Source organism: Sporothrix schenckii (genome assembly GCF_000961545.1).
Source record: "Sporothrix schenckii 1099-18 chromosome Unknown Cont48, whole genome shotgun sequence".
Taxonomy (NCBI): domain Eukaryota; kingdom Fungi; phylum Ascomycota; class Sordariomycetes; order Ophiostomatales; family Ophiostomataceae; genus Sporothrix; species Sporothrix schenckii.
Window position 1 is genome coordinate 337,556 of NW_015971149.1, and position 26,483 is coordinate 364,038.

At 53.2% G+C, this 26,483-nt stretch overlaps 10 protein-coding genes and 2 non-coding genes across 12 annotated transcripts; 4 read left to right on the plus strand and 8 right to left on the minus strand.

Annotated features, from left to right (window-relative positions):
* Positions 1-475: 475 nt before the first annotated feature.
* SPSK_01241 (uncharacterized protein) lies at positions 476-1,357 on the minus strand (the record flags this gene model as incomplete). The annotated part of the gene is made up of 1 exon (XM_016728172.1): positions 476-1,357. The coding sequence occupies one exon, from the start codon at positions 1,355-1,357 to the stop codon at positions 476-478; it is 882 nt and encodes a 293-aa protein (XP_016583945.1).
* A 713-nt stretch (positions 1,358-2,070) lies between these two features.
* On the minus strand, positions 2,071-2,673 carry SPSK_01271 (uncharacterized protein; the record flags this gene model as incomplete). Its single annotated transcript, XM_016728201.1, has 2 exons — positions 2,071-2,459; positions 2,517-2,673. The coding sequence occupies 2 exons, from the start codon at positions 2,671-2,673 to the stop codon at positions 2,071-2,073; spliced, it is 546 nt and encodes a 181-aa protein (XP_016583946.1).
* Positions 2,674-4,182: 1,509 nt separating this feature from the next.
* SPSK_01052 (uncharacterized protein) lies at positions 4,183-6,393 on the minus strand (the record flags this gene model as incomplete). The annotated part of the gene is made up of 2 exons (XM_016727983.1): positions 4,183-5,322; positions 5,389-6,393. 2 exons carry the CDS (start codon positions 6,391-6,393, stop codon positions 4,183-4,185), a joined length of 2,145 nt encoding a protein of 714 aa, XP_016583947.1.
* Positions 6,394-6,956: 563 nt separating this feature from the next.
* Positions 6,957-7,787, minus strand: SPSK_01243 (uncharacterized protein; the record flags this gene model as incomplete). The annotated part of the gene is made up of 2 exons (XM_016728174.1): positions 6,957-7,650; positions 7,711-7,787. The coding sequence occupies 2 exons, from the start codon at positions 7,785-7,787 to the stop codon at positions 6,957-6,959; spliced, it is 771 nt and encodes a 256-aa protein (XP_016583948.1).
* A 1,634-nt stretch (positions 7,788-9,421) lies between these two features.
* Positions 9,422-11,204, minus strand: SPSK_01106 (Mcg1p; the record flags this gene model as incomplete). Its single annotated transcript, XM_016728037.1, has 2 exons — positions 9,422-10,053; positions 10,121-11,204. The coding sequence occupies 2 exons, from the start codon at positions 11,202-11,204 to the stop codon at positions 9,422-9,424; spliced, it is 1,716 nt and encodes a 571-aa protein (XP_016583949.1).
* A 961-nt stretch (positions 11,205-12,165) lies between these two features.
* On the minus strand, positions 12,166-13,068 carry SPSK_01237 (uncharacterized protein; the record flags this gene model as incomplete). Its single annotated transcript, XM_016728168.1, has 1 exon — positions 12,166-13,068. One exon carries the CDS (start codon positions 13,066-13,068, stop codon positions 12,166-12,168), a length of 903 nt encoding a protein of 300 aa, XP_016583950.1.
* A 574-nt stretch (positions 13,069-13,642) lies between these two features.
* Positions 13,643-13,724, plus strand: SPSK_11292. Its single transcript has one exon. It is a non-coding gene; the product is annotated as a tRNA-Leu (tRNA).
* Positions 13,725-13,895: 171 nt separating this feature from the next.
* On the minus strand, positions 13,896-13,977 carry SPSK_11295. Its single transcript has one exon. It is a non-coding gene; the product is annotated as a tRNA-Leu (tRNA).
* A 230-nt stretch (positions 13,978-14,207) lies between these two features.
* SPSK_01107 (uncharacterized protein) lies at positions 14,208-15,982 on the minus strand (the record flags this gene model as incomplete). Its single annotated transcript, XM_016728038.1, has 2 exons — positions 14,208-15,809; positions 15,866-15,982. The coding sequence occupies 2 exons, from the start codon at positions 15,980-15,982 to the stop codon at positions 14,208-14,210; spliced, it is 1,719 nt and encodes a 572-aa protein (XP_016583951.1).
* A 1,713-nt stretch (positions 15,983-17,695) lies between these two features.
* On the plus strand, positions 17,696-18,779 carry SPSK_01206 (RTA1 like protein; the record flags this gene model as incomplete). Its single annotated transcript, XM_016728137.1, has 2 exons — positions 17,696-17,867; positions 17,929-18,779. The coding sequence occupies 2 exons, from the start codon at positions 17,696-17,698 to the stop codon at positions 18,777-18,779; spliced, it is 1,023 nt and encodes a 340-aa protein (XP_016583952.1).
* Positions 18,780-23,168: 4,389 nt separating this feature from the next.
* SPSK_01188 (uncharacterized protein) lies at positions 23,169-24,336 on the plus strand (the record flags this gene model as incomplete). Its single annotated transcript, XM_016728119.1, has 2 exons — positions 23,169-23,400; positions 23,465-24,336. 2 exons carry the CDS (start codon positions 23,169-23,171, stop codon positions 24,334-24,336), a joined length of 1,104 nt encoding a protein of 367 aa, XP_016583953.1.
* An 860-nt stretch (positions 24,337-25,196) lies between these two features.
* SPSK_01172 (uncharacterized protein) lies at positions 25,197-26,436 on the plus strand (the record flags this gene model as incomplete). The annotated part of the gene is made up of 2 exons (XM_016728103.1): positions 25,197-25,204; positions 25,266-26,436. 2 exons carry the CDS (start codon positions 25,197-25,199, stop codon positions 26,434-26,436), a joined length of 1,179 nt encoding a protein of 392 aa, XP_016583954.1.
* Positions 26,437-26,483: the final 47 nt, after the last annotated feature.

Sequence of the window (26,483 nt, forward strand, 5' to 3'; positions counted from 1 at the left end):
TCTGCGGGCGACTTTGAGAGGGCATGACACCAGGGGCTAGGGGACGACGTGGAAGTTGCGGAAAACGGGAAAGCGGGCTCAAGAACGCAAAGTTTGTCGTACATGTCCGTCTCCCTCCGAAACGAGTGTAACGAGACAGACAAGATATGCAACTTTGTCCTGGAAGTCGTTTTCGTGGCCACATTATTTTGTCTTTTTCTATTTGCCGTGTATTTATGGGGGATATTCCATTTTCATTTCAAACGCAAAAAACCAAAACTGGGAGTTTTGTGAGAAACACAACGGCAGAAACAAGAACACAAGAACCAAAAAAGGGAAAATGGAAAAAAAATTCAAGAAATTTTAATAAACGCCTCCGTGTACCATCGTCGGGCTGTAAACCTGTTTTCTGCAATAGCATCTGTAAATACTAAACGCACACCTTTGTCTAGATCTATGTCATGAATCATCCATCGTCACCGGCAGCCGTCTATGTTTACAAAGCCTTCTTAGACAGCTCCAGCCGGCGGAACATCCCCACATGCGGAATGCCCTCTTCCCACCATGTACCCATGCCCTCGTCAACGACAAACCCGAGCCGCTGGTAGAAACCCAGGGCATGAACCTGCGCGTGCAAACACACAAGCCCATTGAACTTGGTCTCAGTGGTCGCCGCCGCAGCCATTGGGTCGACCTTGTCAAAGTACGTCGGGTTCTCCTGGATCCAGTCCAGCGCCGTCTGCACGAGATACTGTCCAAGGTGGAAGCCCCTAAAGGAGGATAGGACGGCGATGCGGCCCAGCTTGACGTAGGGCTCCTTGCCGTCGTGCAGGGATGTGGCCCGGTCTGGGCCGATGGCCGCCTCAATTTCGGCCGCTAAGTCGGCCTCAGTGGCTGGCAGATACTCGAGTTGCGACCGCGGCATGGTGTGCAAAGGAGGTGCGGCGGCGGCGGCGGCGGCGTCCTTGCTATCCAACCACTGCTCTGACTTGCGCACCCACCGGCCCTTGAGCACAACAGCGCCGTCAATGATGGAATATGCGCCGCCCGGCATCGGGTGCGGAGGCTGTGGATAGGGCACGACGCGGATGGTGCCGACGGCTTGCTGCGAGGTGTTGTCACCGCCGTCGCTCATGTAGGCGACCCAGTGGACCGATCGCATGTCGTCCTCGTCGAGCTCACTCTCGAGCGGCACCTTCTGCTCCATAATGAAGACATTGTGCCGCACCTTCATAGCATCCAGAAACGTCGGGTCGATCTCGGCCGCCCGCGGCTGGTCCTGCGGAGAGAAGCGCACTTCGTAAGCCTCGGTGCTCGGCCGAGACACAAAAACAGAGAATGGCACACTGCCGGCCGGTGCAGGATTCTTGGTAGCCATGGTGCCGTCTTTTGTATGTGACGACGACTTGTGGGCCTGAAGAATCTGGCGCCCGTTCTGGAGACGAAAGACCTGACGGAGGCTGCAATTGCTACTTGCGCCGAGTGTGCCCTAACAACTTTAGGAGCCGAATTGATTTCGGTTCAGAAATGTCGACGTAATCAAACGCGGTCGTTTCGACAAAAAGTGTTGAAGATTTTTGTAACTGTGGTGGACAAAGTCGGTCTCGCTGGAGGTAGTTTCACAATCTGTTAGGCAGCCGAACAACACGACTCTAGTGGCTGCAGGGCCAACCCAGGCAAGTAGGAAATACACCTGACTAGAATAGGAAAGTGCACATGTAGACCATCGGTGGAAAAAGAATCAGAAACGGAACTGACGAAAATATCTGGGAAGGAAGGAGCTGACAACACTTCGTCATGGAGTGAAGACATGTTGCAATCATGTTGGCATTCACCTTTTTGATTTTGTTTTTAAAGATCGTCTCCTCTATTGTATTGCCCTCTTGCATTTTATCGAAGCGCATTTAAAGCAAGCGCCATTCTTGGTACGGCGACATCGCTAGCTAAGTTAAAAGTATCAAAATAAATATATACAATCAAACATATTCTATACTTTTGGTTTCATCGCAAAAGATTTGTTTTTTCTTATCAACATGTACAACGAACAATGCGTCGATCTCATATCACGCGCCAGTTGCTGCCGCGTACCATCTATTTTTTGCACACCAGCTGCAAGTCGCTCAGCTTGTAGTCGCCGGTCTTGTTGAAGGTCGAAAACGTCAGCGACGTCGCAACGGCCAGGTTGGCGCCTGTGAAGTCGGACAGCGGGACCGTGACCTGGCTAAGGGCCGTGCCAGCAGGGACCGTCACATTGTGGAAGACGCTGGAGTGAGCGGTGGCGTTGCAGTTGGCCTTGGTCTGGATCTCGAGCAAGAAGGACGACTGCGCGGGGCCGCTCAGCTTGAAGCTGAGGTCCGTGAAGCCACTGCTGGCTGCAGCGAGGTCCACGCATGGCAGGTTCTCGTAAAAGTAGGAGGTGGTCTTGGTCGTGAGAGACAGCGTGGTGCCGCTGACGGAGATGGAGCCCATCGTTTTGTCGTCTGTTCGTTAGAGACAAGCAAGGAGAAGATTCAATACAAGGAGAAAGGACAACGTACCACCGCTGACAGAACCGAGGCTGTTTGTATTGTTGGCCCAGCTGGCAAATGTGTCAATGGGCTTGTTGGCCGTGCAGACCGCCCGGTCCAGGACAGTTGGCGCGGCCATGGCCGATGTGGCAGCCGCAGCCACGCAGAAGACGGACTTGAAGAGCATCGTGAGGGTTGTCAAGATAGCAAAGAAGGGGGCTAGAGCAGTACGGTTGGTCAAGAAACAGAAATGAGTACGAGGCGACAGGATGCAAAGAGACTCGACTGCAGTTCTCTTGCGACAGACAGACGCGAGGGAAATCGTATATATACGCATTGACTGGATGGTTCTGCCCAAACTATATTTGTCCTCTCGTTTTCCCACAGTTTGTCTTCTCTGTCAATATAACTTTCCTAGGCGCCAATTTCTACCGGGGAAATATACTTCGGATGAAAGCAAAACAAGATGTGAAAGGTTTAGGCGAGGTGAACACCCAGACAGAACAAAACGTAAGGTATCTTTGCGTTCTATCAAGGAAACGGGACGAAGAGACTATGCGGGGGCCGACTCAATTGCCCAAGGTCCTGTCAAAGGTACGATTACTATGTCCTCTCAAAACAGAGGGCGCGATACTGGAGAGTTATGTGTTCTTCCGCTTCCACTTCTGTACCAGTGGATCATCCCTGCGGAACTCGTAAGGGGCGAGGAATACCAGCTGTGTAGAGAGTAGAAAATGATTTCCCCATGCCGAGTGAGAAGGAAACTAAGTGAGTCTGCCAGTTACCGGCAGATGTGAGTACGAGATCGCTGAGATAAATTGAAATGCAGGGGAAGTACAGGTGGCTATTCGGAGTCGAGCTACTTTTATTCCAAAGCTAATTAATTCAGTACGCTTTGGATCTTCTTTTGTTGTTTTGTCACCTAGCATCCTTCTCACTAATGGTTTTTTTTGGTATTTTTTAACCGACGGCTGGATCCTGTTCTCGGATGACAATTGTGCCTCACTTCTATGCATATTGTGTCGAAGCGTTCTTTAACCATATTGAAGGAATAGTACCCCCATTCTTTAGCAGAAATTATTATTTGGTTTATAACACTGCTGTCTTGCTTTCCAATGCTCCTCCAAGGCGGCTTGGGCATATGCACGCCATTAAGAAGAAACGAAACAAGACCGCTGCGCCCAGAACGGTATTACGCAAACATATATGTCGTACATTGGACGGAACAGGGGCACGATCTTAGCCGGCGCCGATATTCCGAGTTGTACTAGAAGCCGAGTTTACAGTCCTTTGCGTATTTTGATTGTTTTATTTGCCCCCTTCCCTTTCAAGGGGCAACGTCACATAGAGACAAAGGATGACGACGCGCCATGGAAGCAACAACAACCGAACGCATGGGAAAGGTGTTTAGGGATTGTTGTAAATAAAAATGGTCTCGGTCGCAGTCCAATGTTGGGAGCGCTAGGTTAAGCATAACAGAACCCGCTGGATTTCTGGAAATGGAAAAGAACCGCCGATTCCAAAGTATCTTGAATAGAAGGCAAGAAGAGAAAACAAAAAAGGATATGGTATAAGATCGTGTAACAGCATGCAACCCCCGGTAAAACACTGCCATATTTGTAAAAACGCCGTCGTTCTCTCCTGCCCCGATTGTTTCCCAAAAATGCCCACTCGGATCTGGTTCCAAACAGTCACATCACTTTCGTATCATCTTGAGGAGCGGCGCAATCCTAAACTTCTTGCTGAGGCCAACTCGGTACGGCACTCGCCCCTGGCTGGCAGTGGTGTTGAGCCCAGTGCTGAGCAATCCCCGCTCCGGTGCAGGCGTATTTCGAAGAGGTGGCTCCTCCTCTTTGACAGCAACCGCTGTCTTTTGATCTTTTAGGTCGCCCCCTGCATCGACCGCCTCTGCCTTCACAGAGCTGGTCGCGGACGTGTTGCCACTGGTCTGACCAAGAACCGGCTTTTCGTCCACTGCCTCTTGGCTGATTGTGTGCTGAACGTCCACCCTTGCGGCCCTGCGTCCTCGGCCGGCCTTGCTCTCCTTTTTGTCCTTTGCGACAGCTTTTTTGCCTGCCTTCCCCTTTTTGCCTTTTGCCTTGACAGGTGTAGGTGGTTCCAGGTCGGCTTCGCCGTCGGATTCCGAGTCCGGCGCGGCCATGTTTGCGTCCGTCTGGGGCTGTTCGGACTCGTAGGCCATCTCGTCCTCCACAATGCTCTGGACCAGAATGTCCTCGTCGGTCTCCTCTTCTGGCAGGGGCGCCTTTTGCCGTTTTGGTCGACCTCGTGGCCGTTTGGTGCTGTTGGGCTTTGGTTGAACGGGTTCCACTTGCCGCTCAACCGACGCCTTTTCCATTCTTTTCTTAGGTCCTCTTTTGCGCTTTCCTGGTGCTTTGCTCTTGACATGGCCGTCAGAGAAGTCGTTTTCACTGTCGGCTGGTGGCGGGGTCACAACGACGTCTTCGTCTTCATCGTCCGATGCCGCAATAAAAACGGCCTTTTTCTTGAGAGGCTTCTTTTTGGGGCTCTTTTTCTTTGTCTTCGTTTTCACGAGTCTCATCTCCTTTAACGAGTCGTACGACGCATCGAACTCATGAACAGCCTCGCTCTGTGCAGGAACATCAAGGCTAATAGACAGCTCGTCCGCAACAGAGCTTTGCGGCTGCATTGGCTGCCCCCGTATTGAATTTGTCGTATTTTGTGCATTTGGTTCCCCCCAATCAACACCACCTTCTTCGTCATCCTCGCGTTCGTCGTCCTCTTGAAGTAACGGGCTGTTGCGTTGTCGTGGCTCTCGTACGCCTTGTTCTGCAATAATATCGGGAGAAGACATGATCTGGTACAGGTAATTCGTTAGCCAAAAGAGCAATCTTTGGATCTGAAGAGGGAAAAAAAACCATACCTGCGCCAGATCGGCTGTTCTGCGGGCCCGCCTCAACGGCGTTGCATTTTGTGTGGCGACTGCTGCAACCTCCTCTAGGACAACATCCCCATCATGACCCATGCTGCTTTTAATCTGCCTCAAGATGGAGTTGCCGGTAATATTATTGCTGCTACCGGGAACACGCCGCCCCGAGGAATTATACAGGCTCGGTGTCGTGAATGCAATCGTACTTTGTGTGCCGTCCTCGGGCTGTGGCAAACGATTCTCACAGGGGTCTTTGTGAGTCGCAGCCCCAACAGCAGGACCCGCAGTCTCCAGACCAAGGTCGAGGCCATGCTGCCTCGGCAAAGATGGGTCGTGTGCCGCGGCGAGGGCGTCGTCGTCGATGCTGCTGCTGAGCAGTCGTGGATACTGGTGCAAGCGGCTTGGAGTCAAGGGCTCGAGGGGAATGGAAATGGTCTCGACGACTGTGTTGCCTTCGATATTAGTCTCGTCTGCCGTCTTCTGCTTCTTGGTCTTTGCCGCCTCCGACGCGTGGCCGCTGCTGAGGTCGTCGAGCTGCACGACAACCGAGACATTCTTTTGCCTCTTGGCCTGTTGATGTGGTTGTTGTTGTCGTCGGTCACCCTCTTCCCGTTTCCGCTTCAGGTAGGATCCGCGCTGCTGACCGGCGACTTCGATCGGGCTGCTGGGCACCGCCCAAGGATCACGGCCACCTTTGTCAACAGACACGCTCACAGTGGAGCCACGACTGTGGTTGTCGCCAAGATCGGCGTGCTGTGGCGCCAATTGCGCTCCGATAGCCCGCTGCTGCTCCTCGTAGACATCGCGAAAGAAGGAGGGGTCTGTCGAGGTGCTCGTATCCGGCAAATTTGGCGTTGCGGCCGTCGCCGTTGTCACCGTTGTCGCAAACGGCAAAAAAGGACGCGGTGACAACTGCGGACTAGCCAGCGGAATACTTAGTGGGCTCAGGTTGTCGCCGTCGTCGTCCGAGTCAAAAACTTCACGTTTGGATGACTGCATGGCTGAAGGACTACATCGCCTGGCCTTGTTGCGTGTTGTGATGAGGTCGGGCGATACTGTCAATTGAGACGTCGTCGGTTAGACAGGTGACTTGCAAAAAGACGCGACTGAAGACGCGATTTGGAGGACCGATTTAGATTGGTTGGGCACCGTGAAGTACTACTACTCACTATTTCGGTGTACAGGTACAAAGCCAGTTATTTACTCCCACTTGACCTCCTGTCTTCAAGATCACGTCGCGACCATACACTCCTGTTCTACGAACGTAGCTTGCATCTTGTTAACTACATTTCAACGGATAACAAACGCCATTAAGTTGAACACCTGTAGTACAGTATTACTGCATTGTTAATTCTTTGTGATAACTACCGCTATTGGACAAAGAGACAGAGAGTTCGGGGTTTTGAATTTTGAATAGGAGGGAGTGAAAACTGCAGGGACGCAAAAAGAGCGAAGACGAACGGGACAGAAGAGAAAAAGACCAAAACGGACTATGAAGTCCATATCAGAAACCTTGCTGAGTTGAAACCCTTCCTCCGTCCATACTCACAACTCTCCTTCCCTCACATCAAGAAAGAAGCACCATAGGCCAGGGCCATGAGTAGGATCGCCATGGCAGAGCTGCGGTTGGCGCCTGTGGCCTGACCGGAGAATACGGGGCTGGAAGACGATGTTTCGGCACCATCGCCGTTTCTGTTGCCACCGCCACTGCCGCCATAGGGAGGCAGTGTCGTGTTGTCAATGATACTCCCCGTCGAGGTGACAGAGGTCGGCGGGCAGTCCGTTGTGGTGGTGGTGCTGCCTGTGACGCTACTGGCAACACTTCTAGCCGCGGTAGTAGTGTTCCAGGCGTACGACGAATGCACACAATTGGTGGAGTACACAGGCGGCGGGCTGGTGCCGTAAGTGGCCTGGGCCGACGAAGACACCGAACCAGGCACCGACGAAAGTGCAGACGTGCCGACGGAGCCATACGGAGGGGGCTGCCACACAGAGGATGAGGTCAACGACTTAGAGGTCGTTGAGGACGTCGGCGGCGGCGGCAGATATGTGGATGACGACGTCTGGTGGGACTCCAAGGTAGACTGCACCGGCCGCACCGACTGCGTCTCAGAGTAGGTAACCGATGACAACGGGGGCAAAGTAGACGGCAGAACTGTCGGGTAGGGGTGGGCCGTGTAACTGTAGCTGCTTGTCAGGGTCGGGCCGGCGGCCGAAGTCGACGATGGAGGCGTAGGCTGGACGCCGTACTGGGAGCTAAACGAATGTGAGTGGCTGAATCCGACAAGTACAGTACGTCGAGAGAGTAAAACTTACGTCTCCGAGTAGGCATACGACTGGCCATTGACTGTTATGGCCATCAGGCCCAGGGCCATCATGAGAACAGATTTCATGGCTTTGACAGTTTTGGTGTTGATATATATATATATATATATGTATATTCTTTAGGTGACTCTCCACTGGGAATTATAATTAAAAATTATGTGCAAGCACGGATATGAGAGTGTAGAGTGAACGAACTTCAGCGAGTGGCGGAAGGGAGAAGCATGTTGGATATAGAGAAGGACAAGGAGAAGCGGCGAAAGTAAAAGAGCGACTTGGAAGAGGTGGTGAAGGACAAGAAAGGTAAGCTCTCTCGCTTGTAAGATGCTGGGCTCACCCTCTTTATATATCAGCTAGGAGAGGGACGGTAGGCACAAGTGGTCACTGTGTATAGGTAACCACAGAGACGGTAGAACAGTCAGGGAAAGACGGATCAAATGACGATCCAGGGACAGAATCTGTGACCAAATAAAGACGCAACGAAGAGGACATAAAAAGAGAGAGAGAATGGTTGCTTTAGTGAGTGCCTCTTATGTTGTTGTACCTTGGCGTGCTGTTGTAAGAGTTCGGGCATGTTTTTTTAATGTCCACTGTTTTGGGCTTTGATCTTTGCAAAGAAACGTTTACCTTGTCTTGAACTTCTCTCAGTCTGCCCCACAGTGATTTTGTTACCCGTCGGAGTGCCTCCCACCGTATCTCAAGCTTCCCAAGGAGAAAAACAAGAATAGATGCAGGTTACCTTGTCTACGTTCACGAATCACTTATTGTGAAACCAGTAATCTGGGTGCGGACATACTCCTGCTTTTGTCTGCCTGTAACCTGGTTTTATATTGGCGCCCTTGCCCTTCCCTGTAGCGGACCAGCCACTGGAAAGCGCCTTGTAATTTGGTGACAAGTCGCGCTCGACTCGTCATCTGGCACAGAAAAGAGATGCAGCAGAGAATCAGAGTAGAAAGAGGGCAGGACAAGAGCAGCATAAACAAAGACATGCAGACTACCGAAATTTGGCACCACCAGAGAGAGGTAACGCGCCTCGTTTGTGTTTGTGTGTTCAAATGCCAATATTGTGCCCTATTATGCCTTGTCATTGTGTCACCAGGGCTCCTGGTGTTCCTTGATCCTTTTCCTGTGTTCATTGCGCTGCTGGAGACGCTTTTCCGTCACCTAGATTAGTTTGTGTGCTCTTTTTGACAAAGTATTCATGGATCAACTTGTGTCACAATACTAAAATTGAGCAGAGGCAAAGGAAGTCGAGGAGAAGAAGATGGAGAATCAAAACTAACTGGCGCAAAATTATAAAATACAGAAGCTTTAAGGTGAGAATTTTCAGGAAGAGAAACAAAGTAGAATCAGAATAAAACCGTATGTATTTGTACGAAAGACTCGAACCGAGATATGCACATATGGAATTGGCAACACTGAAACCACAGCCACAAACGCAGAGGGAGCCACCCAACACTGTTTGTAAGATACAAATTGGAAGATAAACCGAGACAGAAGATAACGCGAGACAAAATTTCGGCCACATTTTTGAGCCAGAATTGTACGCATGGGGAGTGTGATTTGAGGCACATCCTGGCCAACCTCGTGTTCAAGTCGAGCAACGTCACAATATATGGTCTCGCTTCTCTCGAGCAAACCCATACCATTGCGTCCTTGTTGCCGTCTCCCGTTCATTGACGTCCTTTTCTCTTTTTCTTCCCCCCTACTCCTCCTCTTTTGTAGCGGCTTCCTTTCCCAGTCGAAATTTCCAGCTCCAATGGGCAGTCGGGTCGGTGACCAGATCCCGCATGTTGGTCAAAAAGACCTGTTTGGCCCCGCGCACCAGCAGACCATGGTCGAGGCAGCGGCGAGCAGCTTGCGTGGCGCGCAGGGCATCGCCGACACCGTTCCATTCGAGGGCCAAACGGTACTCGGCTTCGTGCATGCGGCCATGTAGACCCTCAAGCTCAAACAATAGAACCAGCAGCTCGCCGGCCGACGGGCCCACCGTCACGTTGGCGACGTTGGCGCTCACACCATCCGGCATCAGTAAACTGTAGTTGTCCAGGGAAGTCAATAGAGTCTGGATAGAGCGGACGCGGTCGTCGGACTCGGCCAAGCGGTGCGGCGGCAACGTACATCTCGCACATGTGCAGCCGAATCCCCAATGGCGGTGAAGTTTGGTCTGACGGTCGGCCCGCACCTGTATCGGATCGATGTAGGCGACGGTCAGCTCCTCGCCCTGCATGATGTCGACGACAGCATAAACGCTGTGTGACAGAGTAACCGGGTCGAAGAAGTAGGCACAGTTGGGCTGGCACGCGTGATTGAGGCGCGACACTGTGCCGTTGTATGCTGTGTTAGTCATTGTGTGCTGTGCGACGAACAAGGTCAAACAGAAGAAACAAAGAGTGACATTTACCATCACGGAACACAGTGTGCAGATCCGGCTCGCCGTCGGCAATGCCCGTTCGAAATGCATTGGTCACAAAGATCTGGTAGGCCTCGTTCTCGTTTGCGTCTTGCACATCGAAGCCGGAGTTCGTAGACAGGTTGAAGAACTGCGCGCGATGCGGTTCTGGAAGGCCAGAGGCGGCACCCTGAAGTAGACTTGCAAATGGAGCGACTGGCAGTGCATCTATCGCGGCTCCGTCAATCATGACAGCAGGCGTACGTGCCATGATACGTTCGCCACGGCGGATGGCCCGGGTGGCCACGAGGCCTACGTCCTTGCCTGGCACGTTCTTCTCACTCCAGGCGGGCACAGTGACAGAATCGCCGTCGGGTGGCCAGTCTGCGCCGTTGGGCGGCGGCCCCTTGCTTGCAGGAAGCGTTTCTCCGCGTCCCCCAAACACAGGCCGAGTGGCCATGGCGCCGAGCCTGCTCGCGGTGGTGATGACCGAGAGACCCATTCCATGGTTAAACGATGGGTGTGTGTAGACGCAGTACTCGGCATCGTCTTCTCCTGTTATTGTGTCTTTGGCCATTTGCTTCTCTGGTAGATTGCCCCGTCGGCAGTTGCCTCTGACCCACGGCGCTGGAACCACCAAGCCAGCGGCCTGTGTGGTACCGCCGTCATGACCGAGAGCTGCAGGAATCTGGTCAATTTGGCCAGTCTGGTGATATTGAGACTGACCGTCCTGGGGTTGTTCCTCTTTGTTCGTCTCCTGTCGGAGTGCACGGCTGTTGTTCAATAGCGGTGTCGACTCTGTAGACCTGGATGCTGCAGATGACGCACATGACGAGGACGACGTGGATGATGAAGGTGGCGAAGACACCGGCAGTGACGGCGTGAGACACACAGAGGTGTCAACTGGTGTGACGAGGCCGCTTTGATTCAGTACCAATCGTGGACAGAAAGCCAGCAAAGGGTCCACATGGTGATCATATCGAAAGCCAGCTGCCGGTGTATCAACTGTGTCGCCCGGATGTGCGGTCGCGAGAAGTAGCAACAGCCAAAGTGGCCGAAGGCCTGCTCCTGTTTTTGTTCTTATCTCGGGCATCATTGTTGGACTCCTCAGTCTCTTTTGCTTTTGTTTTACTTTATAAAGTTGGGAGAAGGAAAAGTCCAAAACCGAAAGCCCCAACAAGGGTAGGCACGCGAATGGCAAGAGCAGTCTAAGGGGGCATCTTGCCGTCTTAGGAAACTCTGTGTCTTCTTGTTCCGTCCCCACAAATTCGACTCTTGTCGCTCTCTTGGCTACTTTATTTATTTACTTGGCCTTGTGTCGCTCTTGGTCTCTCTTACAAACTGTCAGACTATGCTTTCCTTACGCCCAGCGACGTACCGCACTGAGACAAACCAGCGTGGCGACTTCTATTAATCAACTCAAGCAACAGTAGACAAGATTGTCCTGCGAAGAAAGATGGGACGAGGCATCGGCCACTGATATCAGATGATTGGGCGAGTGGTTCATGATCATGGCTCGTAAGCACTTTGGAGTTGGACGTCTGTGGGTAAGGGGTATACTAAACTTCCCAAGTACAGCGCAATTGCCACTGTCGGAGGGCTACAGGTCTTTGTTTCGCAGTTGATGAAACGGCTGTGTTCGGAACCACCGTACTTGGTAAAGGTTTTGGAAAAAGAAATACCCAGAAAGAATTGACCTTTTCAATCATCGCAGGATGGAAGCAGAGATAGGGTTGGATGGTTTCACGACGGACGTGCCGAGACTGCCAAGTTTCAACGTGTGGTCAGACCCAGCTTGGCCGTGTTTTGCGTCGCAAAGTGTTGCACCTCTCAATCTGTGCTCCATCGATTGCCAGTTATCGATACGTTTTTATCTTTTCTTTTTGTTTTATTGCAAACTCCTGAACGATTTTTACAGCTGGGCTCTGTGGAGGGTTGAGAAACCGGTAAGTGGTACTTTAACACTGTGCACAAATTTCTGTCTCGTTTTGAGCCCTGTACGAGCTTCTGCGAGCCCTCTCCGTCCGTTCAACGCACCTGCTCTCCTCCCCTACCACTTAGTATTCCTCCTGGTAAATGGCAAAACGGATCATGTAGTGGTCCTCCTTTTTCTTGGCCCCATCCGTCGCCGGCTGCCGCTTCTCAGGCCGCGCCTCCGGAACAAGTTCCGCCTCCACACGCCACTTGGTCTTGGTGCGCTCGCCGATCTCGTCCCACAGCTGCTGTAGCGTCGCCGGGTTGTGGTGGAACCTGTACTCGCCGCGCGCTGCCAGTGTAGCACGGTCGACGGGCGCAATGTTGCCGACCTGTCGCCCAAACAACAGCCGTGGACGACCCGAGTTGGTCGCCTTGGTCTTGTCCGCAGGCCGGAAGAAGCGCACCACGCGCTCGCCCAGTCGTACCTGGTCCTCCCAGCTGAACATGTGGAAGAAGCTGGCGGCGTGGACCATGTCAAGAGTGCCGTCAAGGGCGGCTAGCTCCTTTTGGCCTGCGCCTGCCTCATCATCCTCAAGCATGTCGGCCGCGACGAAGGTGCCTTTGAATGTGTCGCGGTCACGGAACAGATCGAACCCGAGATCGATAAACAGCTGCTCGAGGTCCGAGCCGACGAGGTTGGCCGTCGGGGCACCGTCGGCCGCCAGCTGGCGCAGCATGTAACCAAAACAGCAGCCTGCATCGAGCAAGCGGTCGCCACCGTCCCGGAGCCGCTCCACGACGGATGCATACACAGGCAACTTGGTGAAGTAGAGGTCCAGGAAACGCCAGGAACCGATGCACGTATACGGAAATACGGCCCATGCACGGTCGCGTATGGCGTGGAGATGCGGCGTAACTTGGTCGGCGGGGATGTGACTGTAGGTCTGGAGGAGCTTGGCGACCTGGTTGTCACGGTCCTCGGGGACCGCCTCCAGGTAGCGCGTACGGCGCTCGGCCATCTCGCTTTCGGTCTTGGGCGGCATTTTGCGCGGCTGAACTGTCCAACGAAAAAGTACGAGAGCGAAGAATGGGAATGTATGTTGGGGGATAAACGGCGGCCGACAGCCTTCCACTGGAGTCTTAGAGAAGCTCACTTTATGTGCAAGGCAGCACCTACCCGAGAGCTGTCGCATCGGCTTCTCGGAGCCTAATCGGCAAAAGCCTGTATGGTTCACGTCCTTGCCATAACGCAAAATCTGGTTGAGTGCCTTCAGGCATTGCCAGGTGCATAGCAGGTCTTTGCTCGTTATGCTTTCGTTTTCTTCACGCCGCCACCCCCCTGTCGTCAAGACTCGTGGGCGCCAAGAGACCTTTCTGTATGTCGCACTGAGGGCTTTACGGTGGTATTGGCGGCAAGCATGCGATGCCTCTCGCTAGGCAACAGTGGATGCCTGGGAGTCACACATATCGAAGATAATCGAAAATACAGCAGCTTGAGGATATACGAGCAGTGGCTCTCGTCTTTGCCATCGTCTTCTTGGTCATATCGGCAATGATAGCTGACATACCTTGTTGTCCGTATAACTCGTGATACTTGGCGTTCCCAGCAAAGATCGAGGCAAGATGGCCGAGTTGGTTATGGCGTAGGATTAAGGTTCCTATGGAGCAATCCGCGTGGGTTCAAGTCCCACTCTTGTCATTAATTTTTTTAGTCTTTTAAAAATCTACGTTTTACTTTAGAGATATCGATTAAAGATTGGATTCCTTAAACTTCCTCTTTTTTTCAAGAAAATAAAAATTAAAAAATAGAACAGAAATAAAACCAAAAAAAAGTTATTATAAACGCTAATCGAAAAGAAAAAAAAAACAATGACAAGAGTGGGACTTGAACCCACGCGGATTGCTCCATAGGAACCTTAATCCTACGCCATAACCAACTCGGCCATCTTGCCTATTAAGTTAAAACCTTACCGTCTTAGTTCAATATATAAATCTCAAAGGGTGCCGTAAATTAACGAGGCCTCACGCCACTAATCTAACCTTTAACATGCAGGAAAGACGGTGCAGAGTGAAGTCAACCAGAGATTAGTGAACATTTCGGTATGCTATGGGGGGGGGGAAATGTTTTAATCATATTCTATAAGCATATATTAAGGCACAAAACTAGGGATTACTCTCTGATTCACGGCGTCGGCCTTTGCACAACATCCGTTGCCAAGCGGCGCCTTGGCTCCTCTAGCCACTCGTCCCAGACGGGGTCCATATAGTCGTTGATGAGGCCCATAATGTACTCACCAGCGTCACCAACCTGCCACAGGTGGCGGCCGTGATTGAGAAGACAAGCGTAGTAGGCCAAGATGACGAGGGACTCGGGGTTCTTGGCCGCCAGCAGGTCGGAAAATTCCTTGGGCATAAGCAGCGCCCAAAGCAAAATCATTTTGTGGCGGTATAAGTGCTCGTTCTTGTCTTCATCCGATTCTTCTTCATCATCGTCGTCGTGACTGTCGGCATTTTCGGCACCTTTGCCGACCGGACGTTCTGCCGTATCATCTACATCCATGGTGTCGGCATCGGCACTGCCGTTTTCGCTGGTAGTGTGTGTGGATGAGGTTTTTGGGCTCTTGGGTGCCGGTAGGTACAGCACGTCGAAGCCAACCTGGAGTAACCGGATTGCCAAGTGGCAAGCATTCTTTGCGGACGCGCTGAGCTGGTCTTCGGGGGCTCTGTTGACGAGTGTCAGCAGCTGCGCGCAGTCGTTTCCACGGCCCTTGCGGCTTGTGAAGCGAGCACTCCACTGCAGGATGGGCGCAAATTCAGACTGTAGCAAGAGCGGCCAGGTGGTCATGGCAATGGCGGAAACACCCTGCTGTAGCTGGGCGCACTGAACATAGTCCTCGAGAAATTTGTCCAGAGAGTTGTGGCGGCTGGCGAGGGAGTCGGCAAACAGGTGGTGGCCTAGGATGGACGAGAAGAGAAGCATGGGCACGCAGTTGGAGCGGTCGAAGACGCCATGACTAGCGCGCCAGGCGGTGTTGAAAAGCGAGATGGCGCGGGTTTGCAGGAGGACGGACTGACGCTTATAGCGGGCGGCAGCGGCAGGCGACTGGGTCACGTAGGGGGGCGTCGACGAGAACGAGAGCGGCGGCAGCGACGACGGTAGGGAGTACTGTGACGGTGGCGGCATAGGCGAGGCTGCTGTGCTTAGTGACGGAGAAGACATCGATGAGGGCGACGACGAGGAGGGCAACGATAGCGAAGATGGGTTCGTCGACACCAACGGTTGGGACGGTTTCCACGGAACAGATGACGGCACCGAGGGCTGGGAGGCCTGCTCTGGCGTCCCCTGCTGTTGAGTATGCCACGACTGAGACTGGGGCGGCGTGGTGCGTTTGATGTCGCTGCCGTTGTTCGCCAGGTAGGCGAGATGCCGCGCCGAGAAAGCAAGCATGGCATACAGAAGATACGGCGTGCGGATCCCAGCGCGAAGACCGAGAACCATGCCGCTCGACAGGCTGTTGGGATTCGCAGCCAAGCTCTGGATGTCTTCATTAGTCATGAGGTGCACGATGAGCTCGGCATGGCTGACGTTGATTGCCCCATCGACATCGTCGATGAGGAGAAGCGGGTCGCCGCCGTCTCCGCTGGCGTTGGGACTGCCCGTGGACTGAGAAGGGAACACGGGGAGTGCAGGCGTAACAACCGACGTTGGTGCACTCGAGGCAGCAGACGCGCTTGGCGGAGGCGATGTGCCCTGGGAGGCATTCAGGGAAGTGTCTGCAGACGCCTGTTCGGATACAGATGGAGGGAGTGTGGGGAACGTGCACGCTCGTTCGGACACACTGCAGAGCGAGCAAACAGGACGGCGTTCGTCACACTGGCCGTCTTTCTGTTAGTGATCCATGCCACACGCTTATAATCACCAATAAAGTAATAAAACAATAACAAATGCCACGTCATCCCCTGTGATGCATAATCTTATTTCCTGCACAAACCGCATCTGACTGGACGTGCCGTCTCGATCGAGACTATACGGACTAGGGGTTCATCCCCATAACGGGGTCTGAGAGCCTGCTTCCCTCACCTTGACATGTCGACGCTTGCTATATTTTGCGTTCGTTAGTAATGCAAAAAGGAAGTATGGGAGAGACGGAAACGAGAGGCCGCCACATAACCATCCCGCCGTCAGAGGGAGATGGAGAAGGACCTACCATTCTAAGCAGCCAGCACGCGACTTCTTGTGGCGCCGACGAAGCATAGCCGTGGGGGTGCGCTTGCGTGACTAGAAGCTAATTGAGGGGGTAGAAAGCACGGAACGAGGTTGGCGTTCCGTTCCACAGACGGCGAGTTATATCGTAGCAGGCGAAAAGGTGATAAACGGAAGCCTGCGATGGAGTCGAAACAGGAGAAGGAAAAGGAGGGGGGGTGAGGCTGCAAAGTAAGACACGGCACAATCTCGCTCTCTTTGGGCGTACTGGGACCAAATACGCGTTTTACGTGATACGCGGGACGGGAGGAAAGACGAGATGAGGTATAGGATGGTGGTAGAAAATGGTCGCTAATTTTGGGGCCTTATAATGCGAATGAGAGTGTCTCAAATGTTGACAGCTCGACTGTTCGGGTCATCTTTTTTCTCGGCAGTCTGGTCTAGGGCTTTGGAACAGCTGACGTCGCCCATACATTAGAGACGTGTCTTAACGTTGAGTTTGATTGGGAGACGGTGCGCTGAGCAAAATGGTAAGAATGAGAGACTGGAAGAGATAGCCCAAGGATCGTCATGTCACTGTACGTGACTGTTGCCATTTTGGGCAGGCATCTGTCGGCCTGTGGCTCCTCCACGAATGTTAAGGACACTTGCCCCTGGTCTGTGGGTCCTTCACGCCCATTGTTTGTTGTATTCCCGTCGCCTTGCGGGAAAGAGGTGAAAAGTTGGAAGGAGCTCATTACTAGTGGCCACCGTTGTCGTCATCTCGTATTAGCTAATACGCGTGTACGGTCCCCAGTCCTTGGTCCCTTAACGGGGACTCCACATGGCGGACAGCATGGCCCCACTTCCACGACTAACACGGGGCCGAGCCTCGCGCAACAAAAGCACCCATCTAGCCATTTAGAGGGATCGTGAGATTGCGTTCTCGGGAAGTATGCAGAACGGCCGCCGGGCAGTGCAATCTTCGGATACGCGTTCGAGTAGCCTGAGACGAGACTTTATGTCGTTGCCTAGAAAGCAAACAATCCGGTAAGGGCGATCGGATAAGCTCGACGAGAGAGAGGGTCTTTATCTGTATTCTGTACCGCTCCGACGTGATCTACGACGTAAAAAAATACGGCGTATTCACCTTGGTACGAATCTTTTCGTACAGACTGTTTATTTTGGTTCTTCACATTCATCCTACGCAGTTGCATTCACGGAACTTTTCAAACCATGCCTCCTCAAAGCAAGGACAATGCCTCCCTCTCAGAGGCTTGGCGATGATATTTATGGTCGGCCGTCGTCGTCTTGCAGATTAAGATTCATCGGTTGTCTTTTGATACTATCCTCAATTCTACACTCCTTACCTCTTTACTTGGACCCTCTTCTCGCGTCGTCTTTGATTCAATTTTTCTCGGTTCATTTTTCTCGATTAGATACCCACCACTTTCCTCTTTCGACTACCATTTCTTTCTTCCCTCACGATGCCGACTCTCGAGCCATACGTGGACGACGTTTATCTGTGGAAGTACATTCCCAGTCTCACACTGTCGATAGTCTTCACGGGCGTCTTTTTGGTCGTCACGCTTGCCCATCTGTGGAAGATGGTAGCCAAGAAGATGTGGTTCTGCACACCGTTTGTCATTGGCGGTTTTTGTTTGTCTTTCCCCTTTTCTCGAGCTGTGTACCTTGCATCGAATCCTAATTTGTATTTCAGTCGAAGTCATCGGTTATGCCTGTCGAGCCGGCGCATACAACGCTACCGGCTCCCTTGCTCCGTACCTGCTGCAGTCGCTCTTCTTGCTGCTGGCGCCCATCTTCTTTGCCGCGACTCTCTACATGGTGTACTCGCGCATTGTACGGGCAGTGCACGGCGGGCAATTCTCGCTGATTCGGCCACGGTGGACGACGCGCCTCTTTGTGTTTCTTGACTTTTCGTTCTTTTCGGTACAGTCCAACGGCGGTGGACTGTTGGCCAAGACGAAGACGGCGAAGATTGGCAGCTACATCATCGTGACGGGGTTGATCTTGCAGTTGCTGGGCTTCATTGGCTTCATGGTGTGCTGCGTGGTGTTCCACAAGCGGTTCCACGCCAGCCGAGAGCGACGCAACACGGACCTCCCCTGGCAGTCGTGTCTTTACATGCTGTACCTCACATCGTTGGCGGTGCTGGCGCGCAACCTGTACCGTGTGGTGGAGTTTTCGATGGGCACCGACGGATTCCTGCAGGTGCACGAGTGGCCAGTGTATGCTTTTGATGCGTCGCTGATGCTGGCAGTGATGCTCGTGTTTTTCGTGTGGCACCCAAGCACGCTGTACCCGCACGGTGTACGACCGGTTCCGGCATCCGCGTTGGCATCGAGGTCAGCATCGATCGAAGACGGACGCGACCAGCGGGAGTCGATGATGGAGCTGACGGGGATGGAGACGACGTTCCATCCCGAGGGTAATGCCAGTGGCAATTCTGACCCGGGTTTGCGGTACAAGGACGACGAAAGCAGAGGCTTCCAGCTTGAGGACTGGTTTTGGCCGGCCAAGGTCTGGAGTCTAATCAAGCACAGGCGTTGACGGAGTTCTGGGCAGTCTTGAGAGACAAGTGGAGAAGAACTAACACAAATCTTCGCAAAAGGGGGTTACAAACATGTGCAAAATTGGCACACCTAATATTTTACACATAGACCAGGCAACGATAGAGTCATCATAGATTGTACATTCAGATATACAGATTGTTTAAATCGCGGAACTTTGATTAAACCCCATGCTGCGACAATGCTCGCGTACGAGACCGCCCCCCAAATAGCAGGGAGGACCAACAACAGCCGCGCAGTGTAATTTGTCTTCAGCAGCTCGAGCGCGATGGGTCACACACGATAGCACGGTAGCTGGCATGATAAAGTAGAGTCGCCATGAGCCTCATTGGCTTGTATTGATTCACTTGGCATTTGGGCAGGAGACTTCACTGGGCAGCATCCCAAATTTAGTCGAACATCGTTGTGCCATGAACGTGAAGCTAGTCTCAATTTGAGAACTTTACGACTTTCATATGGACATGTGTAGATTTGGGCGGAAGAGTAGAATATCACCGCGTAAGATCAGATCCTTTCGTCGATGAGGACCGCCAAAAGCTGTCCCGACGTCAGCCAAGACGCCGCCTTTGCTACACGTTGGCAGTTGCGTCAGATACGTTTGCAAACTTGTCCGCTCAAGTCCGCCTGCACGCGAACCTTTTTTGCTGGTTCCCATTCCTATTCCCCGGCCAGTCGGGCGTCGGTACTTCGGCTGCCCGGCACACGGGAGCGCGACGGACGACAGGCTATTTGCGAGGTGAAGCACCGGAGATGCAACGGAATTCATATTTGAGTGGAGTCAGGTGGTCATAGTTGGACGAGGCTGTGCAGGCAAACTCGATCAACAAACTGAGATGAAAAGATCATTATTGGCCTGGCCGGCTGGTAAAGTCGGCAGGCTGACAACGGACCGCTAGAGAGCTGTGAATCACTGTGACATATCTTACCTTCATACCCCAGAGTTTAGTTTTTGGGGCCTGTCTTACATACTTTGTAGTGGATTTACTTGTTGCTGCGGTACTTCTGTATTGGGCGTCTTGGCTAGCGTACTGAGCGTTAAACGTGCTCTGTAGCACAATGTAATTACAGTGCGCACCAAAACAATGCCGTCACTGTCCCATCCTTCCCACCCAAAATCCCCTGAGGCCTCAAAGGTACAGTAATTGCACAAGGCACCTCAAATTGTGTCCCACAAGAGGTTCAAATGGACTGCCAAGCCCCACGATCGGCACTCAATTGGACCAGGGGGGACGGTTGATCTGTCGGGAGCAGGATCAGGTCGAGCAGCATCCTGTCGAGCCTGAGCTTTTGTCGGGCAATGTCTGGGAAGAAACAATGACGAGAGAAGTTGGCCCTCCACGGCATCTTTAGGGATTGAACCGGGCAAATCAAATTGGTCAATACGACGTAGTCGGGTAAGTACGGAGCATACGATTCAGGAAGACCGACATGGCTGTGCCTCTCTAACTGGGCAATGTGACAACAGTTCAACGTGCAGGCAGATTCCCAATGAGCTCAGGAAGCTGGGCAATCCGATACCCGAACAGGTGCGAGCAAGCCGAAATGTAGGAAAACGGGATCACCTCCTCGACAAAGCCACATTCGAAAAAGCCGGGGTGGGATTAAACGGTGTAACTGAAGGACTGAGCGACGCCTCAAATCAGCCCAAAAACAAGAATTATGCCGGTGGGCGAGTCTATGAAGTTCGATGCTGGGCAACGAGGTGCGTAAATCTGTCTCGGTTTCCAAATACGACCATCGGCGGGCAAGCAAATAGATAAAGTATCTCGTCTTTAACGCTCGACGTCCAAACATGAAGCTCAATGGCCGCAACGACGTCGATGTCCAGCAACCTGTCGCTCCGTCGCTCCTTCCACCCGTATTTCGTATTGCACCGGCGCTTTTGTCTGCCGTGTTCGCCCCACAGCGCACCCCAGACAATTTTGTGCCAAGCCTTTTTGTCCCGTCATGAACATCGATTCTGGTCGCCCCCAGTTGTCTTTCATTGTGCAACGCACCACGGCAGCTCGGATACTTCGCAAGCTTCGTCGACGTCCTGCTATCCTCGGCCCCACTTCCTTCTATTCGCCTTCTGGAAGTGGCAGTGCAAAAGATGTGAGCGACATACAGAGGAAGAAGGGCATCCAACTGCAAGCTCGAAAAGAATGCAAACTAGCAGAAGGCTCAGCAGGTGTCCCCCCCAACGCGGAAGTTCGGCACATAAGCGTTTTCTACTGCGGCCGACAAATTATATCGCGGAGTGATTGAGGTTTCGGTGTCAAAACTCGGGGCAGAGAACTGCACAAAACGTTTCGGTCTGTGCGCGAACAGCTCCCGTTTCTGGTATCATGATACACTTTGTGCAGGGGGTGGTGGCCCCTTTCCCCGTGCCCCTTCGCCTACAGGCTCTGCGACGGTTATCTTCACCTTGATTCCTCGTGGCGGAAGAGAGCCAGCAGGGATACAGATGATAACAGTCGGATTGCGCATCTTCCGAAAACAAAGATTGGTTGCCCTGGCCCTGTTGCTTCTTGGATTGCTTTTCCCTTTCTCCGCCCCTCTGAATATTTCGTCTTCACCTTTGCTTCATTCCCTCTTCGTAATAGGTTGGCTCGTTGGGTTCATCCGAGTGCCGACTATCGTCACCCTAAAGGGCGTAGAAAAAGGGAAGGAAAAAGAGGGTGGGTGTCTGCAGGCGACGTCTCCCTGCAGACGCCCAACGAAGTCATTGTGGTCGTTGAACAGATATTAGTGTCTCGAAACGGCTGACCAGTGCAGCCGTGCGCTAGCTCATCTTTTAGCTAACGTGCAGATACGGCCCTGGAACTCCTTGACAAAAAGTGCAATGTGCACCTGACGTCGATCCGTGGAGACAAACATCCGCAGCACCAGTCAAGACGGGCGCGTTTGTTATCGGTCGAGCTTGTGAGCTTGGTTGGACTTGGCAGCATTCTGTAAAGTATGTCGTAAAAGAGTACCTGAGTACGTCGTAAGCCACGACAACAAAAGACAAAGTGAGAGAGTGAGAGAGTTCTGAAGGCTGTGAAGAGGCGACTCTGTTGGGACGCCACCTGTGCCTGTCGCGTAAAAGGCGTCTGTACCCCGGTTTTAGCGGGTCCCCTGCGTCTCCTGGTCCCATGTTCACACCGTGCAATATTTTGGTTCGCCGCACTGCCTTTACGATGTGAAAACGAACGTCATGACAACAACACGCATCTGAGAGGACTTGCAACCGTCACGCCACTTCTTCAAGTAAGCTCGAAGGAAGCTCGACAGAGTTCTAGAGGAACGTATCTGAGCTTCCCAAAGGAGACGCCGAATCAATCGTAGTAAAACGTCAAGGCTGGGCAAGAGGATGTTCTTAATCAGACGTACATTGACAACACAATGGCACTCTCCGGACAGGGCGTATCTCTGCCATCTAATGTAAAGAATAATATTCACCCGTATCTGTGAATACGCGAAGGGGGAGCAGCAACGGAACGCGGCATAGTAGCCTTGCAAGTTAGAGAGCAACACAGCACACAAGTGCTTCCGCACTGTGCAAATGCGCCCGGGGCGCTCCACCTCCCATCGCAACAAAGACCACGCGCGACATGAGACAGGTGCCGACTCAGTCCTTTGTATCCCCTGCGCCCCAAAGTGTCCTCTGTTACCACAAAGAGCGCAGAGTGTGCCCCAAAAGAGTGTTTTGCTGGAGTCTCAAATGACGGGCACAGAGCACTGTCCACAACACTGTCCACAGCACCATGCCAGGGCAACACCGCCCGTTGCATAGCCAGAACGACGGCCGCATCCCTTGGCGGGCAGGAAGGTTGGCAGTAAGACACGCCCCCAAGACAACCGGCGTGTCCTACCTTCCGTGGGTCCCAGGCTTGGCCTCGTCGCCCCTTCCTTCTCCGCGGCTCTGTGGTGATCAACAAAAAAGACCCTGCAACGGTAGGCGCTAGGCACTCTCTCAGGCACTCTGAGCCACGGCTCGAAGCAACCACCGAGCCACCACACTACAGCTCTATGACCTCTTGGGAAAGCGCGACCAACACTACAGGACCTCAAGGATGCTCGGCGCACCCACATTCGTTTGTTCTTTCCCCATTCCTGTCTTGTGCTCCTTCTCCCCTTGCCAATTATATAAAGAGCTTGTGATCCTCGTTTCGTTTTCTCCGGGGAGAACCTTACTCCTTCTTTCTGTTTCATCGCCATCTGTATGGCTATCCCCACTCCACTGCTTCGCCTTTGATACCCAAATATACCAATAACAGATTACAAGCAATCTTTCTCGATAATCCATTTGCTCGGCTCGTCGCGTCCGTCATCTAATCGCAAAGAACCTCTATTTCGGCTTTTTTGCCTCGACGTCGTGATATTTTACCACGTCAACACTATCAACATGAGCGCTTCTGCAGTTAGTGCTGGAGCTGGATCCGCCAGCAGAGCCGCCGGTGCCTACGCTGATGCTGGCAGCAGCAACGGTTCTCACGCGGGCAAGCCCGCTGCCGAAGTCGGCTTCCGTCCCCAGGCCAACATGGCCGTCGTCCCGCCTCGCAAAGAAGACCTGCAGATGAGCTACGCCTCCATTGTCGGTGACGACCACAACCCGGCCGGCTGGTATGGGTCTATGAGTACGCGTTTTCTGTCCCCCTCACCGCGCATCACTGTCGACAGCGTGCTAACAAACCATTACAGTCAACACCCTCGGCTCCTGCATCGGTACCCTCGGTGCCATCCCTTGCTGCATCTGCTGCCCCAACCCATACAAGAGCGTCGGCCAGGGTAATGTCGGCCTCGTCACCAAGTTTGGCCGCTTCTACAAGGCTGTTGACCCCGGCCTGGTCAAGATCAATCCCCTGAGCGAGCGCCTGATCCAGGTCGACGTCAAGATTCAGATCGTCGAGGTCCCTAAGCAGGTCTGCATGACCAAGGACAATGTCACCGTCCACCTGACCTCGGTCATCTACTACCACATTGTCAGCCCCCACAAGGCCGCCTTCGGCATTGCCAACGTTCGCCAGGCCCTTATTGAGCGCACGCAGACCACCCTGCGCCACGTCGTCGGTGCCCGCGTCCTGCAGGACGTCATTGAGCGTCGCGAGGAGATCGCCCAGTCTATTGGCGAGATCATCGAGGACGTCGCCGCCGGCTGGGGTGTCCAGGTCGAGAGCATGCTTATCAAGGACATTATTTTCAGCCAGGAGCTGCAAGAGTCGCTGTCCATGGCCGCCCAGAGCACCCGTCTCGGTGAATCCAAGATCATTGCCGCCAAGGCTGAGGTCGAGTCCGCCAAGCTCATGCGGCAGGCCGCCGACATCTTGTCGTCTGCGCCTGCCATGCAGATCCGCTACCTCGAGGCCATGCAGGCCATGGCCAAGTCCGCTAACAGCAAGGTCATCTTCTTGCCCGCTACCAACCAGACCATGCCTGGCTCGCCCGCCTTCGACGCCGCCCTGCAGCCCGCCAACAGCGGCGAGACCGGCGAGCCCTCGCACTTTTCTGAATTCGCAGGTCAGAACCACGGTTTCCAGTCCGCCGTCAACGCCCGGGTGATTGAGAACATCTAGGCGGCCGACGGTGCTGTTGGAATCTCATTTTCATTTGTCCTTGTCGTGCCGTTCGTCGTTCTCGCTGACTTGACGGGGGATGGGGTTTCTTCGGTCATTTAGCCACGGGTTCCAACTGGCGGACGCTCTTCTCGACGTAACTTGATACCGTCTTGCCGACTTCCTGCGAGTCCTGCGAGTTCTGCGAGCCATTCGAGGCCCTATCTTTGATTTGATCACGATCCTGCGAGCTTGCGTTGCGCGCGATGCGATGCCTTTTGATCACGAAAGTCCCACCACCAAAAAAAAATTGAAATGACGGCATTTCTTCTAATCTTGTATTGTTAAAATGGGACGCTACGCCCACATTTGTTTGCGACCACTTCCCCCAATACCCTGACGCAATTACACACAGTGGAGGATGAGAGACGGTTAATGAGGAAACGGAGATGCTCCCGTTCTGTTTGGTTCGGTTTCAAAGTCGCCAGGATACCCTTCTTTTTTTTTGTAGTTTTACTTTTATTTTGCGTCGTCAATTTGACATTAAATTGATATTCGAACCATTCGCCTAGAAATAAAAGTGGCGTTGGCCATTACAAGTTCAACAAGATATATAGGGAAACGCATCGTCATGAACAGTGAACCAGATGGCCAGCCGGGAACAATCCTGCTGGCGTATTATTCAAGTGATTACAAAAGTAATATGTGAGTTTAGTTATTAATTAGGGTCATTTTCATAATTGTCTGTATTGGCCAGCGCCAGGGTCGGGTTTCTAAGTTTAGTCATCCAACTCTAATTGGCATCGACCCAAAGGCCACAGCGCCCAACTGTCGTCATCGTCTGTACACCAACATATGGAGTACTTGCGCTCCAACACACAATGCCTTTGTACGTCTACGTTTCGTTCTTAACACTTTTACGTTCGTGACCAATACTGACTGGTTTGCAGAAAATTGCTTGCCAAAAAGTCGTGGCACGTCTACAACGCAGACAATGTCGCGCGCGTGCGGCGCGACGAGGCTGAGGCCCGTGCTCGCGAGGCCGACGAAGTGCGCCAGCAGCGCGCCGCCGAATCGTCGCAGCGGGCGGCCCAGTTGAGAGGGGAGGCCGATCCCGATGCTTCTCTCGAACATACCAAATGGGCGGCGGCGGCGGAACATGCGACGAGTCTGACGTCAAAGACTCCGCCTCCAGCACCAGCCGTGGCGCTTCACGCGCCTACCCGCCGGCCGCGCAAACGCCACGGCGAAGACGACACGGATTTTGAGATGCGTATGGCACGGCAATACGTCGAAGAGGAGGGTAAGGCGAGCAAAAGGCAAAAAATGACTGTTGCTGCTGTGGAAAAAGACCGGCCAATCGTCGACCGCAACGGAAACATTGATTTGTTTAGTCAGCTTGCAGACGGAGGCGCTATCGGTACACAAACATCTCGAACACAGCCAGCCGGCCCGGCCCCAGACGTACCGCCTTCTTCCATGCGCTTCGCCGATGCTGCAGGCGGCGAAAACGCACTCAGTGCATGGTACGCTGGCGAAAAGGGCCCGACGCCGGCGTCCAAGCCGTCGTTCTCTTCATCCGCCTTGTCAGCCTCCAACAAACCGCGCCGCCCTCCCCTCCCGGCGCCGCCAGGCTCCATGGCCGCCGATCCGCTCGAAGCTATGCGCCAAGCGGCAGCCACTATTCGCACCCTGAAAGAAGAACGGAAGCGTGAGTCGGCAGAGCGGGCAAGAGAGATGGCAGATTTGATAAAGGAACAAAATCGGCGAGAGGAACGGGAGCGGGAGAGAGAGCATCGTCGTCGACACGGGCGGCGAGAACATCGCCACCGCCACCACCGACATGACGATACGCGACGCCGAGGCGATGATTCCGACAATGACAATGACGATGTCGACAGCCTTGAGGGCTTTAAACTAGACGACGACGGCAAGGACCAAAGGCACCGCCATGGCAAGGACATTAGAGAAAAGAGGCACCGTTCGTACCGCAACCGACGAGACGACCGGGATGACCGTCATGCAGAGAGGACACATCCCCCCCACCGAGAAGAACGTCATCATAGGGACGACAAGGACCGAGAGAGGAGTCATACACGCCATCATCGCGAACGGGAATGACCATTGGCAACCGAGGCCAGTCTCGCCAGATGACAGACAAGGAGCAA